We start from the raw sequence: 13,545 nt of genomic DNA on the forward strand, positions 1-13,545 counted from the left end.
CCCTGGAAAAGGCCCTGGTGTTGGGGAAGATGGAGGGCACAAGGAGAAGGGGACGACAGAGGATGAGATGGTTGGACAGTGTTTTCGAAGCTACCAACATGAGTCTGACCAAACTGCGGGAGGCAGTGGAGGATAGGGGTGCCTGGCGTGCTCTGGTCCATGAGGTCACGAAGAGTCGGACACGACTCAACGACTGAACAACAACAACATCTATCTACCTATCGGTTTGGGGGTTGTTGTTTTTAAAGCACAAAACCACAGGCCCTGATTATTGGTTTTTATTTTAAAAAATACGGATGGGAAATTGCAAGAAGCCGCAGTTACTCACTTGCTGGTCTTGTAGTTTAACTCCGACTACTCTAAATGTGTTACTGGCAGTGTTGTGGTAGATGTTGATTCGGCTGAAGCCTTGTTGGCCGGGCTTTATTGGCACCCATTTCTTACTGGTATCGTCGTAGACCATAACTGACGCCCGGGCTTGGCAAATACTCTGTTCACTGCAAAGGAAGCAAATGAAAAGCATTAACAAAAGGCAATGGAAGAGGGGGGGGGGAGAGAGAGAGAGAGAGAGAGAGAGAAATACTACTACTACTACTACTACTACTACTACTACTACTACTACATTTTATTAAAACATTTTATATTCCAGAGTGCTGCATCTGTTTTCTGTGGGGACAGGGGCTGCTGTTCAGTGGCAGACCACATGACTGCCATGCAGGTACAGCTGGGAAAAGCTTCTGTCTGAATCTTTGTCTGAAACTAGTTGATGTAAATCAGGGATGGGGAATCTATGGCCCCCTGGGTGTCATTGGAATCCAACTCTGAACACGCCTGACCCTTGGGTATATCGGCTTGAGCAGATGGGTGCTGGAGTCCAACAACAGTTGAAAAGATAGCATTTCCTTCCTTATAAGAATTGTAGGATCATAGAATTGTGGAGCTGGAAGGGACCCCGAGAACCATATCAGCCTACCCCCTGCAATGCAGGAATCTCAACTAAAGCATCCAAGACAGATGGCCATCTGACATCTGACAAGAAAGATGTCGGGTCCAGCATGCTACCAAATATCATTTTACTGGAGGCGGTAGTTATTGAACCTGTGGTCCACTAGGACATGGGCCCATCTCCCCAATTTAGTACATTTAAATGTGTGTGTGTGTTTTTAAATGTCCTGCTGTATTGGCTTCTGCTAATGGCATTCAATTTACCCGTGCTGCTTGCAGTTTCTCTGTAGGAAATGCCATGTAGAAGCATTGCTGGCCATTATCACATCTCCAACTCAAGTCCTTGGTACTGGGTCACTCTACTGGGTCGGAGAAAATCCCCCAGTTTCAAAAGAGCTGTCTGGGCCTCCAATCTGGTTCTTACAGATTCTGGGAAGAGTTTTACGGCTGCTAAGTAAACTACAAAAGTAACACCCTAGCACAACGGCATATTTTGTAGTCTCATAATAGCTATTTGTTCCAATGTTTTAAATCAATACCAGTCCATTTTATGGTATATAACCAAAGGCCTATACAATGGACGACAGAGAATAAAAGGAAAACAATGTAACCTGTAGCAGTTTATAGCATAAAAGAAATTTACAACATTAAAATTTAAGATTGCAGTGCATTCACATAGCTGGAACGGAGCTTCTTGGCTGCCACTGCAAATTTGGCTACCAAGGTGCATAATGTATAGGTGTTTATCTGTGAGAAGTTCAACTGTCACTTCCTGTGCGGATCAACCTGGAAGCCAATTAAGAATAGGCGACATAAGTTTTCCTCTGGGTGTTGTATACAGGGGGCAAAGCAGATAGTATATAATGTCCTGTACCCTTATTGCATTCATATATATATTTGTGATTCATATGGGGAATTCCCTGATATCTCCCCTCTAAATATGCTGATGGAAATCTGTTGGAATCTTAGTTCTATGAAGGCCCTGCATAATGTTCTAATATTGGCTGCCTTTGGCAAATTTAAAGCAGCAAGGAAATGAGATATGGTGATATTTTACAAACTTTATAATTTCTGTTTTGAAGTATTCCATTATAAAACACTGAAATGTAGAATGCAAGGGAACAATAAGAACCCATTTGCGCACATTAAACCAGCTAATGTTCCATTAAAAATAATAATTTCACAACCCAAATTAGTGTGTGGGCAGGACATCAAAAGCAGACAGGATGAGTGTGTTTTCGCCAGTTTAATAAACACTAAAACAAGCTTTTGTAAAGAGCATTTCAATTCTGCTTCCTTTCAGTGTGAAGAAAGAGTCATTTATTTTGCAAAATCTTCCCAGAACCATGCTGTTGGTGTATCACTCCCTAACTTAGGACCAATCTAGATGTTGTGGATGCAGACCCATGATTTAGAAAGTGGATGCAGTCAACACTTTTAAAGAAGTGGCCTGCTTTGATATGTCATGCCTGTTTTCCAGTTATGATTTTGTTGTATGCTTGATTTTGCATTTTTATAAAAATTTAAAAATTGTGGTGGGAATGACTCCAAAATTGTAAGCAAGAGGTTGTGTGTATATGGGTGAGTTAATCTGTCAAATGTGGTAGTCTCTCCTTTTCCCCATCTTTAATTCATTTCTTCATATTTCCACAGCAGTCTGCATTTTTTTTTAAAGTCCTCATGAAACTTCACGAGCATTTTAAGGCAGATTTCACATATGGGTGTCTGTGTTTGTATGCAATTTTGCCTAACATACACATTTTGCAAGGCAAAAATTTCTGTATGTTATTTTCACTAATATATACATTTTTATGCACACTTTACCCTAACAGATGCATTTTTGTACACAATACTTGGTTTGAGAAGTGCATTGCAAAATTCAGAGATTCAGTTCTCACATTACAAATTAAGCAGATTCGACTTTAAATGTGAACTGAAGCAAATTTTTGCTGCTTCCCTAGGTGTGACCTTTCATCAGCCCACTGTTTTCCAGCACCACCACCACGATCCAGGCCACTTCCTCCTAGCCGAGCTAGTCCGAGAGAAGTGTCTCAGTAATAGGGTGTTGAAGCAGTAGACAGAGGACTGGTTTAGCATTTCACAGCTTGCAGCTGACCCAATGAAACACCACTGCTTTACAATCCATAGTGTAACCTGCATTCTAAGACATGGGGTGCTTTTGTAACAAATGACAATATTTCCCACTATGCAAACTATACCAACAACAACACAAACATTGTATGGAGTAGAGTTTCTTCATGCTCATAATTGCCTTATATTACACAGACTACAGAACCAACCAGCTGTGGGCACAGGTCAGTCCAGGAAGATTTCTTGTGGTTGAGCAGAGCATCCTCAGAGGGCCCCATTGCTTATACTCAACAGCAACGGCCACCATGTGGCCAAAATTTTAGGGGGAAGCCCAGAGAGATAAAAAACAATTGATGAAAGAAGCTAAGGTTTACTATTTCCACACTTGAAAATTGCCCCCACCCAAGTACAGGATGTCCAATGTCCTTGGGTACCTATAACCATAACACTTTGGTTGCTTCCAGACTATCAGTATTTTGTGGGAGGAACCAAAATGAATACAGGATATGTAGGTTTGTGAAATTAAAGAGGATTATAGCACCCTGGGGCAATAGATCTATATTAAAAAAAAAACCTCTAGACTTTTTGAGGTTAGGAAAGTGATGGGGAAATGAATGGAAAAGTATGGGGTGGGGAAATGATTAATGGGAGGATGTATAATTCAGGAGGAATTCAGGACGAATGCTAATTGTCGTATGACCTCCCTGCAAGCAAACCAGAACAAATGCTCAACAGAGACCAAACTTAGCGTAACCTTTTGCAAGCAAACTAAGACAAATGCTAAACAATCAAGTTGTCTGGAAGAGCCCACAATTTGGCATTAAGGTTCAATTTTGTATCTTTTTTAGGGCTGCCAGCATGGGAATGAACCAGCCCAACCATATAACCGACGCACTGCAATGTGGAGTTCTGGCTCTGCAGATGTGGTTTTCACTGGCTATCCATGCCACCAAAGTGATGATATACCAATCAGGCCACTTTGTGCTAGGAAGCAGTAGTAAATAATCAGAGCAGAAGATTGGGTGGGCCTGTGCAAGCCACTGGAAGTGGCTCAAGCATAGCAAACCTTCTAAGTTGTGCTGGCATGATCTGCTTATAGGCCGTTTCATGCTTTCACTAAAGACAGGAGCAGCAGCAGCAGCAGCAGCACAATGCCTAACTCATTTTAAAGGGCTTATAACTCGAAATGCTTCCACAATCGGGGCAGCATAACGTTAAAAGAGTTCTCTGGATTGCTACACAGGGAGAGCTTCTAAAGCCCGACTGCAACAGAAGTGCCTTTTCTTTTTTGGCGGGGGAGCGTTATCTTTCTAACGCAGCTGCTGCAAATAAAGCAGTATTTACTCTGTAACCCACAGGAGACATCCCTTCCACAAGCCATACGCATGCAGCCGTGCATTTTCCACAGGCTGAGACCAGAAGCCATCATCCCCTTCCCTCTGGAATTGGTTCAGAACAGCGGAAGAATTCTCATACTGCTGCAGTGTTATATCAGAAAGATAAAAAATAAAAAATAGTAAGATTTCTGAGCAACTGACCATCGTCCTGGTAAATGCTGCTAAGGCTATAATCAAGAACGTGCAATTCCAAAACTTATCCCTACCACTCAGTTTTGCAACACTTGACGGGGGGTGGGAGGCAATAGCATTCATTTTATACAACCTTACTGTATGCTTGGGACCCAGGTGGCGCTGTGGGTTAAACCACAGAGTCTAGGGCTTGCTGATCAGAAGGTCAGCGGTTCGAATCCCTGCCATGGGGTGAGCTCCCGTTGCTCGGTCCCAGCTCCTGCCCACCTAGCAGTTCGAAAGCACATCAAAGTGCAAGTAGATAAATAGGGACCGCTCCAGCGGGAAGGTAAACGGTGTTTCCGTGCGCTGCTCTGGTTTGCCAGAAGCGGCTTTGTCATGCTGGCCACATGACCCGGAAGCTGTCTGTGGACAAACGCCGGCTCCCTTGGCCTATAGAGCGAGATGAGCGCCGCAACCCCAGAGTCGGACACGACTGGACCTGATGGTCAGGGGTCCCTTTACCTTTTACCTTTACTGTATGCTTATGCTGGCGTGCCTGGCGTGCTCTGGTCCATGGGGTCACGAAGAGTCGGACACGACTGAACGACTGAACAACAACAACAACTGTATGCTTGTGAAACATGGAGCACTTATAAACGCAATCTGCAACTCCTCGGAATATTCCATCAACGGTGTCTCCGAAAAATTCTACACATCACCTGGGGAGACACGTGAACTAATACCAGTGTACTGGAAGAAGCAAAGATCACCAGTGTTGAAGCAATGATTCTTCAACATCAACTTTGTTGGACTGGTCATGTTGTGTGGATGCCTGATTATCGTCTTCCAAAGCAACTACTCTATTCCGAACTTAAAAATGGAAAGCGTAATGCTGGTGGTCAACAAAAGAGATTTTAAAAAAAGTAGTATAAACACCAACAATTGGGAAACACTTGCCTGCAAGCACTCCAATTGGAGAACAGCCTTTACCAAAGGTGTCATGGGCTTTGAAGACACTCAAACTCAGGACGCAAGGGAGAAACATACTAAGAGAAAGGCACACTTGGCAAATCCACACCGTGATCAACTCCCGCCTGGAAACCAATGTCCCCACTGTGGAAGGATGTGTGGATCCAGAACTGGCCTCCACAGTCACTTACTGTATGGACTCATTGTTAAAACCATGTTTATGGAAGACTATCTTACTCGGCTACAAGTGATCACCAAAGAAGAAGAAAGAAGATATATCCAGCTGTCATGGACACTGGGAGAGGCAGATTCCGATGCCCTCTCTTTTCTTTTGAAGGAAGGGCCAAGTGTGCATATTCTCATGTACCAAATAAGATGCACTTAGCTTGCACAACTGCTGAACCTGACTAGTTTCAAGGTGAGGTCCGGACAATCCCCTTGTCAGGCTGACAACCAATATATGTCTATAAGAGAAGACACGGCGCCCTTCAGCTTAAATGACAGGCATGCATATTAGTAGAACTGAAACTCAGCAATCAATATTCTCTTTTCAACCATAGTTCGAGGTGGGCTGGCTTCCTTTTTAAAAATAAACTTCAGTGTGTCACATATGAATGTCAATGTGTTTATCCTTATCAATTCTTTTGTTAATGACAACTCATTTCTCAAAGTAGGAGCAAGAGTACTGGTCACATCACGTGGGAGGATCTGCCAGCTGGGTTCCTGGGTTCAAATTTGCAAAACGGTACTTTCCACCCAGGAGACGAAGACACCTATTTGGTTTGATCAGGGTAGGAATGGTTTCAGATTGGACCAGTACTCTGAAAATGCAAGATGTGCCTTCTTCCCCTATTTCATCTCTGCAGGAAGCCTTGGTCAAGTCCCATGCAAAGCCACACAACCCATTTTCAAAGCCTCCTTCACACTGTCATGAAATGTGGAAGTCAGATCATTTGCCTATCTAGCTTAATATTTTCTATACTGACTGGCAATGGCTCTCCAGGGGTTTGGTCAGAGTCTCTCCTAGCCAACCTGGAGATGCTGGGGACTGAACATGAGACCTTTTGATGGCAAAGCAGATGCTCTACCACTGAGCTACAGGCCTTCCTGTTCGTGTGTAACTATATCCCCACTGGGTGGCATAGCGCCCCCAATGCACATGACATCATCAGCGTTGTCACTAGCACTGAATGAACAATTGCACCAACTTAGTCCAGGTGGCCCTCCAAATTGAAATAAGCACTGTTGGGAAGAGGATACTGGACCAAATAGACCCTTGTTCAAAATAATCTTCCACTTTTGTTTCTTTTATATGCAAGGTGGGGATCTAGGCAATTGCACTAGTAAAACCTACGGCATCTTTAGTAAATGCTGACAAGGGCTTTGGTTCACAGACATGGGATAGTCACTCGGAACACATTTCTCTCCGAAAGCTTCAAAATGGGCAAAAACAATGGCTGCAGTGACGTTTTCCACTGGAACAATCCCAAACACGGCAACCTAACAATAGGGATACTGTAGTGTGCTGTGTGATTAATGGAGAGGGCTGGAATGAACGGGTAAGGCAGTCCCTAAGAACACATGGAAACACTTGGTGCACAATAATCTCTTCCAACCCAGAGGCCAGAACGAGATGCTACAACAGACATAGGACTGCTGCAAAAAACAAAACAAAACAAAACAGCAGCCCGACTCCCTTCTCCCAGGGATGCCTGGGTTTTTTGCAGTGTCATTTTACATCATAAAGTTCCGGGTTTCCTGAACCCAGAGGAGGAGGCAGGGAAACTCTTGGAGCACAATGATGCAGTGCAATGCATTTTTGTAGTCCCCAGCATTACAGAGGAGGAGGAAGAGATGTAGCGTTGCTGGTTTAAGCAGAGGCCATACATCTGCTGGCACATCTGGTGATAAATGAGTCACAGCTGCGGAAGAGTGCTGTAGTTCTCAGTCTTTCCAGCCAAGCTGATGCAGGAGATGGATTGTGCCTCTTATTCTCTAAATCACTAAGGACCAAAGTAGAATCCATCATGCAAAGACCATAACCTCACTTTTTGGCAATAGCTCAGCAGTACTGCGCTGTTTTGAATGCAAAAGGTCCCAGGTTCAGATGCTGGCACCTCCAACGACAAAGATCTTGGGTGGCAGGACTGGGGAAGGTGGATCTCTCCTTGGCACTCTGGAGAATCTCTTGTCAGTCACAGTGGAATGTATGCTGCGGCCAGATGGGCCAATGGTCTAAAGACAGGGATGGGGATATCTGTGGCGCTCCAGAACTCGCTGCACTAAATTTCTCACCATAACTGTCTTCAATCTTTTAATCTTAAAGTTTTCAATACAATGGAGCAGGATATAACTGTGGTGAAATAAATAAATAAATAAATAAATAAATAAATAAATAAATAAATAAAACAATAAGAAAAAATAAAAAACAAATAAAAATAAGTATAATAATAATAATAATAATAATAATAATAATAATAATAATAATAATAATAATATTTATACCCCGCCCATCTGGCTGGGTTTTCCCAGCCACTCTGGGTGGCTTCCAACAGAATATTAAATGCAATAATCTATTAAAAATTAAAAGTTTCCCTAAACAGGGCTGCTTTCAGATGTCTTCTAAAAGTCTGGTAGTTGTTTTTCTCTTTGACATCTGGTGGGAGGGCGTTCCACAGGGTGGGTGCCACTAACGAGAAGGCCCTCTGCCTGGTTCGCTGTAACTTGGCTTCTTGTAGCGAGGGAACCGCCAGAAGGCCCTCAGCACTGGACCTCAGTGTCCAGGCAGAACGATGGGGGTGTAGACGCTCCTTCGGGTATACTGGTATAACAATTGTGCGTATAAATTAACTACTAATGCACTACTACTGCATCAATAACATGTACACAACTACAGTAGCTCGGATTTTGTTAGCCCAAAAATGGAGGGTGGGTGAGGTCCCAAAGAAGGCGGAATGGCAGCTTAAAATGATGGGAGTATGCAAAGTTAGCAGGTCTAACCAGCTGAATAAGAGAACAAGAAGACAGAGTTTATAAAGAGGAATGGAAAATATTTGTAGAATACTTGGAAAATAACTGCAAACAAGTGAAAATCCCAGCAGGATTAAGGTAAATTCAACAGTATAATCTTAAATTGAAGTAATATGTAAAGGTGGGTGGGGTGGAATTAGATGGTTGGAATAGAATATCCAGTAATAATGAGAAAATGAAAAGAGGCATGGAAGGAGGAGATGGAAAGTTGATGGATGTACTATTTTACTAGTGGATAATTTACCGGGGGGAATGTATAACTGAAAATTTTATTTATATATTTTTAAATATACACGTAGCAGAATGAAGAGGGAAGGTCCCTTTTAATCAAATATAAATAAATGGTGGTGAGGCAAGTTAGTGTGCTCATTTATTATCTGAGACTATTTTGGCTTTACAGTGGGGAATGAATGAATGAGGAAAAGATTGCAAAGCTTATCCCTCCCTCTAAAAAAGGAATAATGTTGGTTTATTAATTTGAATGTTATCATATATTTCCTTCCATGTTTCATAACGGCACCTGTAATGAAGCTTTAGTAACCTGTGCATTTATTCAACTTTAATTGGTTCACGAATGAGTGACCAATCAGGATAAATTCTTTAATCAGCTGACGTTCCTAGAAAACCTGCTGTAGCTGCAGCTTCTAGTAGCGGTCACATTGTTTCTTATGGGACACACAACCTCTGAGCACTTTCGCAATAAGTCAAAGCCCGTTCCCGGCTTCATATTTAAGATGCGTTGTTTCCTAACGTACAGAACAGAAGAGACTGATTTAACAAACCGCAGAGCGCCAAAAATAGGAATCAGGAACAGAGGAAGCTGCTTTACACCATCGGTCCATCTAGCTCAGTATTGTCTACACTGATTGGCAGCAGCTCTCCAGAGTTTTAGACAGGGGATTTTCCCGGCCCCACCACCTGGGGATCGAACCTGTGACATTTTGCATGCGAATCACGTGCTCTGCCACAGAGACACAGCCCTTCTGCACGTGCAAGGTTTCTGAGTGAGTGGCTAACTTGCTAGAATCTGAAGGGTGGGTGTTCAGGGAGGAAGAACAGCAAGCATTATCCACACATTGCAAGGGGCAGCTCCTTCTCTGACTTATGAGTGCACAGATAATAATAATAATAATCATTTACCATTTATACCCGGCCCATCTGGCTGGGTTTCCCAGCTGGGCGGCTTCCAGCAGAATATTAAAATACAATGATTCATCAAATATTAAAAGCTTCCCTAAACAGGGCTGCTTTCCGATGTCTTCTAAAAGTCTGATAGTTGTTTACAGTGGTACCTTGGGTTAAGAACTTAATTCGTACTTCAGTTCTTAACCTGAAACTGTTCTTAACCTGAGGCACCACTTTAGCTAATGGGTCCTCCTGCTGCTGCTGCGCCACCAGAGCACGATTTCTGTTCTTATCCTGAAGCAAAGTTCTTAACCTGAAGCGTTATTTCTGGGTTGGCGGAGTATGTAACCTGAAGCGCCTGTAACCCGAGGTACCACTGTATTTCTTTGACACCTGATGGGAGGGCGTTCCACAGGGCGGGTGCCATGACCGAGAAGGCCCTCTGCCTGGTTCCCTGTAACTTGGCTTCTTGCAGTGAGGGAAACGGCAGAAGGCCCTCGGCGCTGGACCTCCCGGGGGGGGGGCAAATTGTTAGAGTGACCCCCAGGCAGGAACGGAGCCTCTGTGCCTTCCTGGCTACTCGAGTCCAGGGGCACATCAGTAATATGTGATTGTTCCCAGCTTGAAGAACAACACACACAAGCCATTAAGGCTAAAGCCTACTTTATTGTAGATAAAGTGCAGAGTATGTCTCTGCGTGCCAGCTCAGATATTCAGAGCTGTGCATAATACGTCCAGCATCTCTGAGCCAGAACAGAAAGTAAGATACAACAGTACATTACAACAGTACAATACAGAAACATCACATGTGTGGAAAGGCTGATAGGGCTGGTGGATTTCCCACAGGGTGAATACTTGACTTATAGTCAAGTGACCTCGCTTCTTGCAGCTCGCTTTGTAATAATATCACAACAGAACGATGGGGGTGAAGACACACAGAGGCAGTCGCTACAGTACTATGGCGGCTGCATGAACTTATCTGCCTCTTTTTCTAGCGTTTTAAAAGGGTCAGTAGTTCTTTAAATGTCACAAGGCAAAATGGGGGCACATGAAGCTATGTGTTGATATTGCTTTCTTGTTGATATTGCTTTCTTTCTGAAAAAAAGTGCTGGCTTCTTGAAAGCGGAAAGAGAGATATATGGAGGCAGTGCAGACAGCTCTGTCAGTGCTGAAGAGGCTAGGATGGTTTGACATTTGGGTCCACCTCCAGCCACGTGTCAGCAGGTGCATGGAAAACTGCATAGCTGCAACAATGAGGTGTCTCCACTTGCAAGGCGAACACACATGGGACCACAGGACTTCACTTATAAGCAACAGGGGCAACACAATCCACATTGAAGCATAACCACCAATATAGCGAGGACCCAGACCTAGCAGGTCTACTTTCCATCGGTTAACCAATGCGAGTGGACAAAATAACAATATCATATTTTCACATCGCTTCTTGTTGTTTCTTCCAAGCCTAGAGGAAGTCACAGGCCTATGACACATCTCCTGCGCTTGAAAAGGCCAGTAAAAAGAGCCACAGCAAACCTCAACCAGTTTTAGCCGTTTGTAAAAAAGAAAAGAAAAGAAGACACGGTATTTTGGACAGGACATATGTGGTCGCCCTACTCTGCTTACCCTTAACAGGTTCGTGTGAGAGAAAGCGAAGAGGCCACAGGTCTGTTGCCACAAACTGCTCACTTTATAGATCGAACGTGAAGTGGACATACAGTGGTACCTTGGTTCTCGAGCTTAATCCGTTCCGGGAGTCCGCCTGACTCCCGAAACCGTTCGAAAATCAAGGCGCAGCTTCTGATTGGCTGCAGGAGCTTCCTGCACTCAAGTAGAAGCCGCTTGAGAAGTTTGACTTCTGAAAAACATTCACAAACCGTAACACTCACTTCCGGATTTGCGGCCAATTTGTTCGGGAGCCAATTTGTTCAGCAACCAAGCCATTTGATAACCAAGCCATTTGATATATATGTGTTATACATATTCATGAAAGTAGCAGCTGCGGTTGTAGGGAAGATTTAAGGAGGTTCTTTAAGTGTACCTAGCACAACGCTCATCTTTGGAGAGGGCGAAATGTTTCTGGGCAGCATGTTTCCACTTATTAACAAGTATAGTCAACAATTTAACTTGGTTGGTAGAGCATGAGATTCTCCAACAGTTTGACTTCACCCCCCCCAAAAGGTGCACCTCTTCATTGTCTCCTGAGACAGATGCCAACAACATGAAGGCAGTTTAATCAAACTTCTGCCGTCGCTTAAAACCACTATTTCCCTCATTTCCTCCATCCCTGCTTTACTCAAACTTCTGTGGTTTCAAACCACCACTTGTGCGTGTCCCTGCCTTCTCACTCCCATGCTATGGCTGCTGGCGTTGTGCAACCTGTTTTCTCCTTTGCTCCCTCTATCCCGCCCTGACGTCATGCAAATCCAAGATCGTGATTTGGCACTACAAATCCTCCAACGGGGGCTGGACATTTTGTGCGCAGAGGAAGCCATGTCTGGGGGTGGGACAAGAGGAAAGCCTTAATTGGAGGCCACAAAGGCCTTGGTGTCGGTGCCCGTCAGGCCTTGCTCGGGAAAGCGTAAAAGGAGATCATCCAGCACACAAACTCTCATTATCTTAACAGGCCACCAGCAATCAAAGAAGGAAGAAAACCGAAAAGTATCCCCAGGTAAGAAGCAGAAAGAGCACTTCCTATTTATTGAGATTTCATTCTGATCTGTTATTTTTATTTTTTATTTTTTAATGTATACGACCCTTCATCCGAAAATCCCAGGGCAGTTCACCACAGAAACAAAATACAAAATGCATAATAAAACAAAAAAAATAAGCGAATAATACTACCCTCTCCCACAAACACACGTAGTAAGTCATAGAATGTTTATCAGATTGGTTGGAGAGAAATGTTTTCACCTGGTGCCTATTACATATGTAACGAAGGTGCCAGGTGAACCTCCCTGAGGAAGGCATTCCGCAATCTGTTTGAAGGGAGTTTAGAGGACACTGGCTATTTAATGAATATTCACTCCAGTTTGTGAGGGGTGATATCAGGGCCATCTCGTCATAGGGGCTGGGTGGCATGGTGCGCCAGGGCGCCCCCGCAAGCCTGCCGGCATACCAGACGCCCCCTCCCCAACCCGCCCCTACGGGCGGACGGGCGCTCGCGCACCAGCGGGTGAGCTGCAAGCCGCCCGCCCTCCGGAGCCCCAGCTGGAGCGCTGGGAAGGGCACGCAAAGCCCCGCACCGCTCCAGCGCCACGCCCCTCATCCCCCGCTCGCCCACCCCCTTCCCGAGGGGCGGCCAGCGCGGGAGGGAGGCAGGCGGAGAGGCGGCACGCCGGGGGCGGCGAGGGATCGTCGCGCCACGGCGAACGAACCCTTTAAGACGGCCCTGGTTGATAATGTGTCAAAGCAAGCGTGCACTTTCCAGTGAATTTTCTATGTGACTTCTATTACAGGGAAAAGTCCAATCATTTGGGGAACTTTTTTTGTTGCACAAGACCTCCCGATCAACTATTATTGTGCAACCACAATTTGCCAGCATGTAACAGAATCCCACCAGAAGATAGTGGAAATTTGGAAGTACTCAAAAGAAAAAAGCCAAGCAATGCAACAATGAATCTTGGGCCCATGAAGGGTGCCAGAAAAACAGAGACATTATGCAGGAGAGTATGAAAGGGGAGAAGAAATACTTTAACAGAAAGATCACCTTCCATCTTCCACCTCTCAGTATTATTTTTTTTTAAAAAAAAAACCTTTAACGAACGTTTTATCTGCTAGTAGACCTGCATCCTCTGCCACTGAACCATTTATGCGCAAGCATACATTTAAACAATTTAAAAACATCTGGCAAACAGCAGCAACCCCACCCAGCTAC

General features: G+C 44.3%; 1 protein-coding gene across 11 annotated transcripts in view; it reads right to left on the reverse strand.

Annotated features, from left to right (window-relative positions):
• Nucleotides 1-13,545, reverse strand: part of EVL (Enah/Vasp-like) — a 146,687-nt gene that overhangs the window by 63,974 nt on the left and 69,168 nt on the right. For all 11 annotated transcript variants that reach the window (XM_033139869.1, XM_033139849.1, XM_033139840.1 and 8 more), the window contains exon 2: nucleotides 329-497. In XM_033139869.1, coding sequence (XP_032995760.1) covers nucleotides 329-497 — 169 coding nt within the window. The remainder of the gene's footprint in view (nucleotides 1-328; nucleotides 498-13,545) is intronic.

The sequence above is a fragment of the Lacerta agilis genome, chromosome 1, assembly GCF_009819535.1.
Source record: "Lacerta agilis isolate rLacAgi1 chromosome 1, rLacAgi1.pri, whole genome shotgun sequence".
Taxonomy (NCBI): domain Eukaryota; kingdom Metazoa; phylum Chordata; class Lepidosauria; order Squamata; family Lacertidae; genus Lacerta; species Lacerta agilis.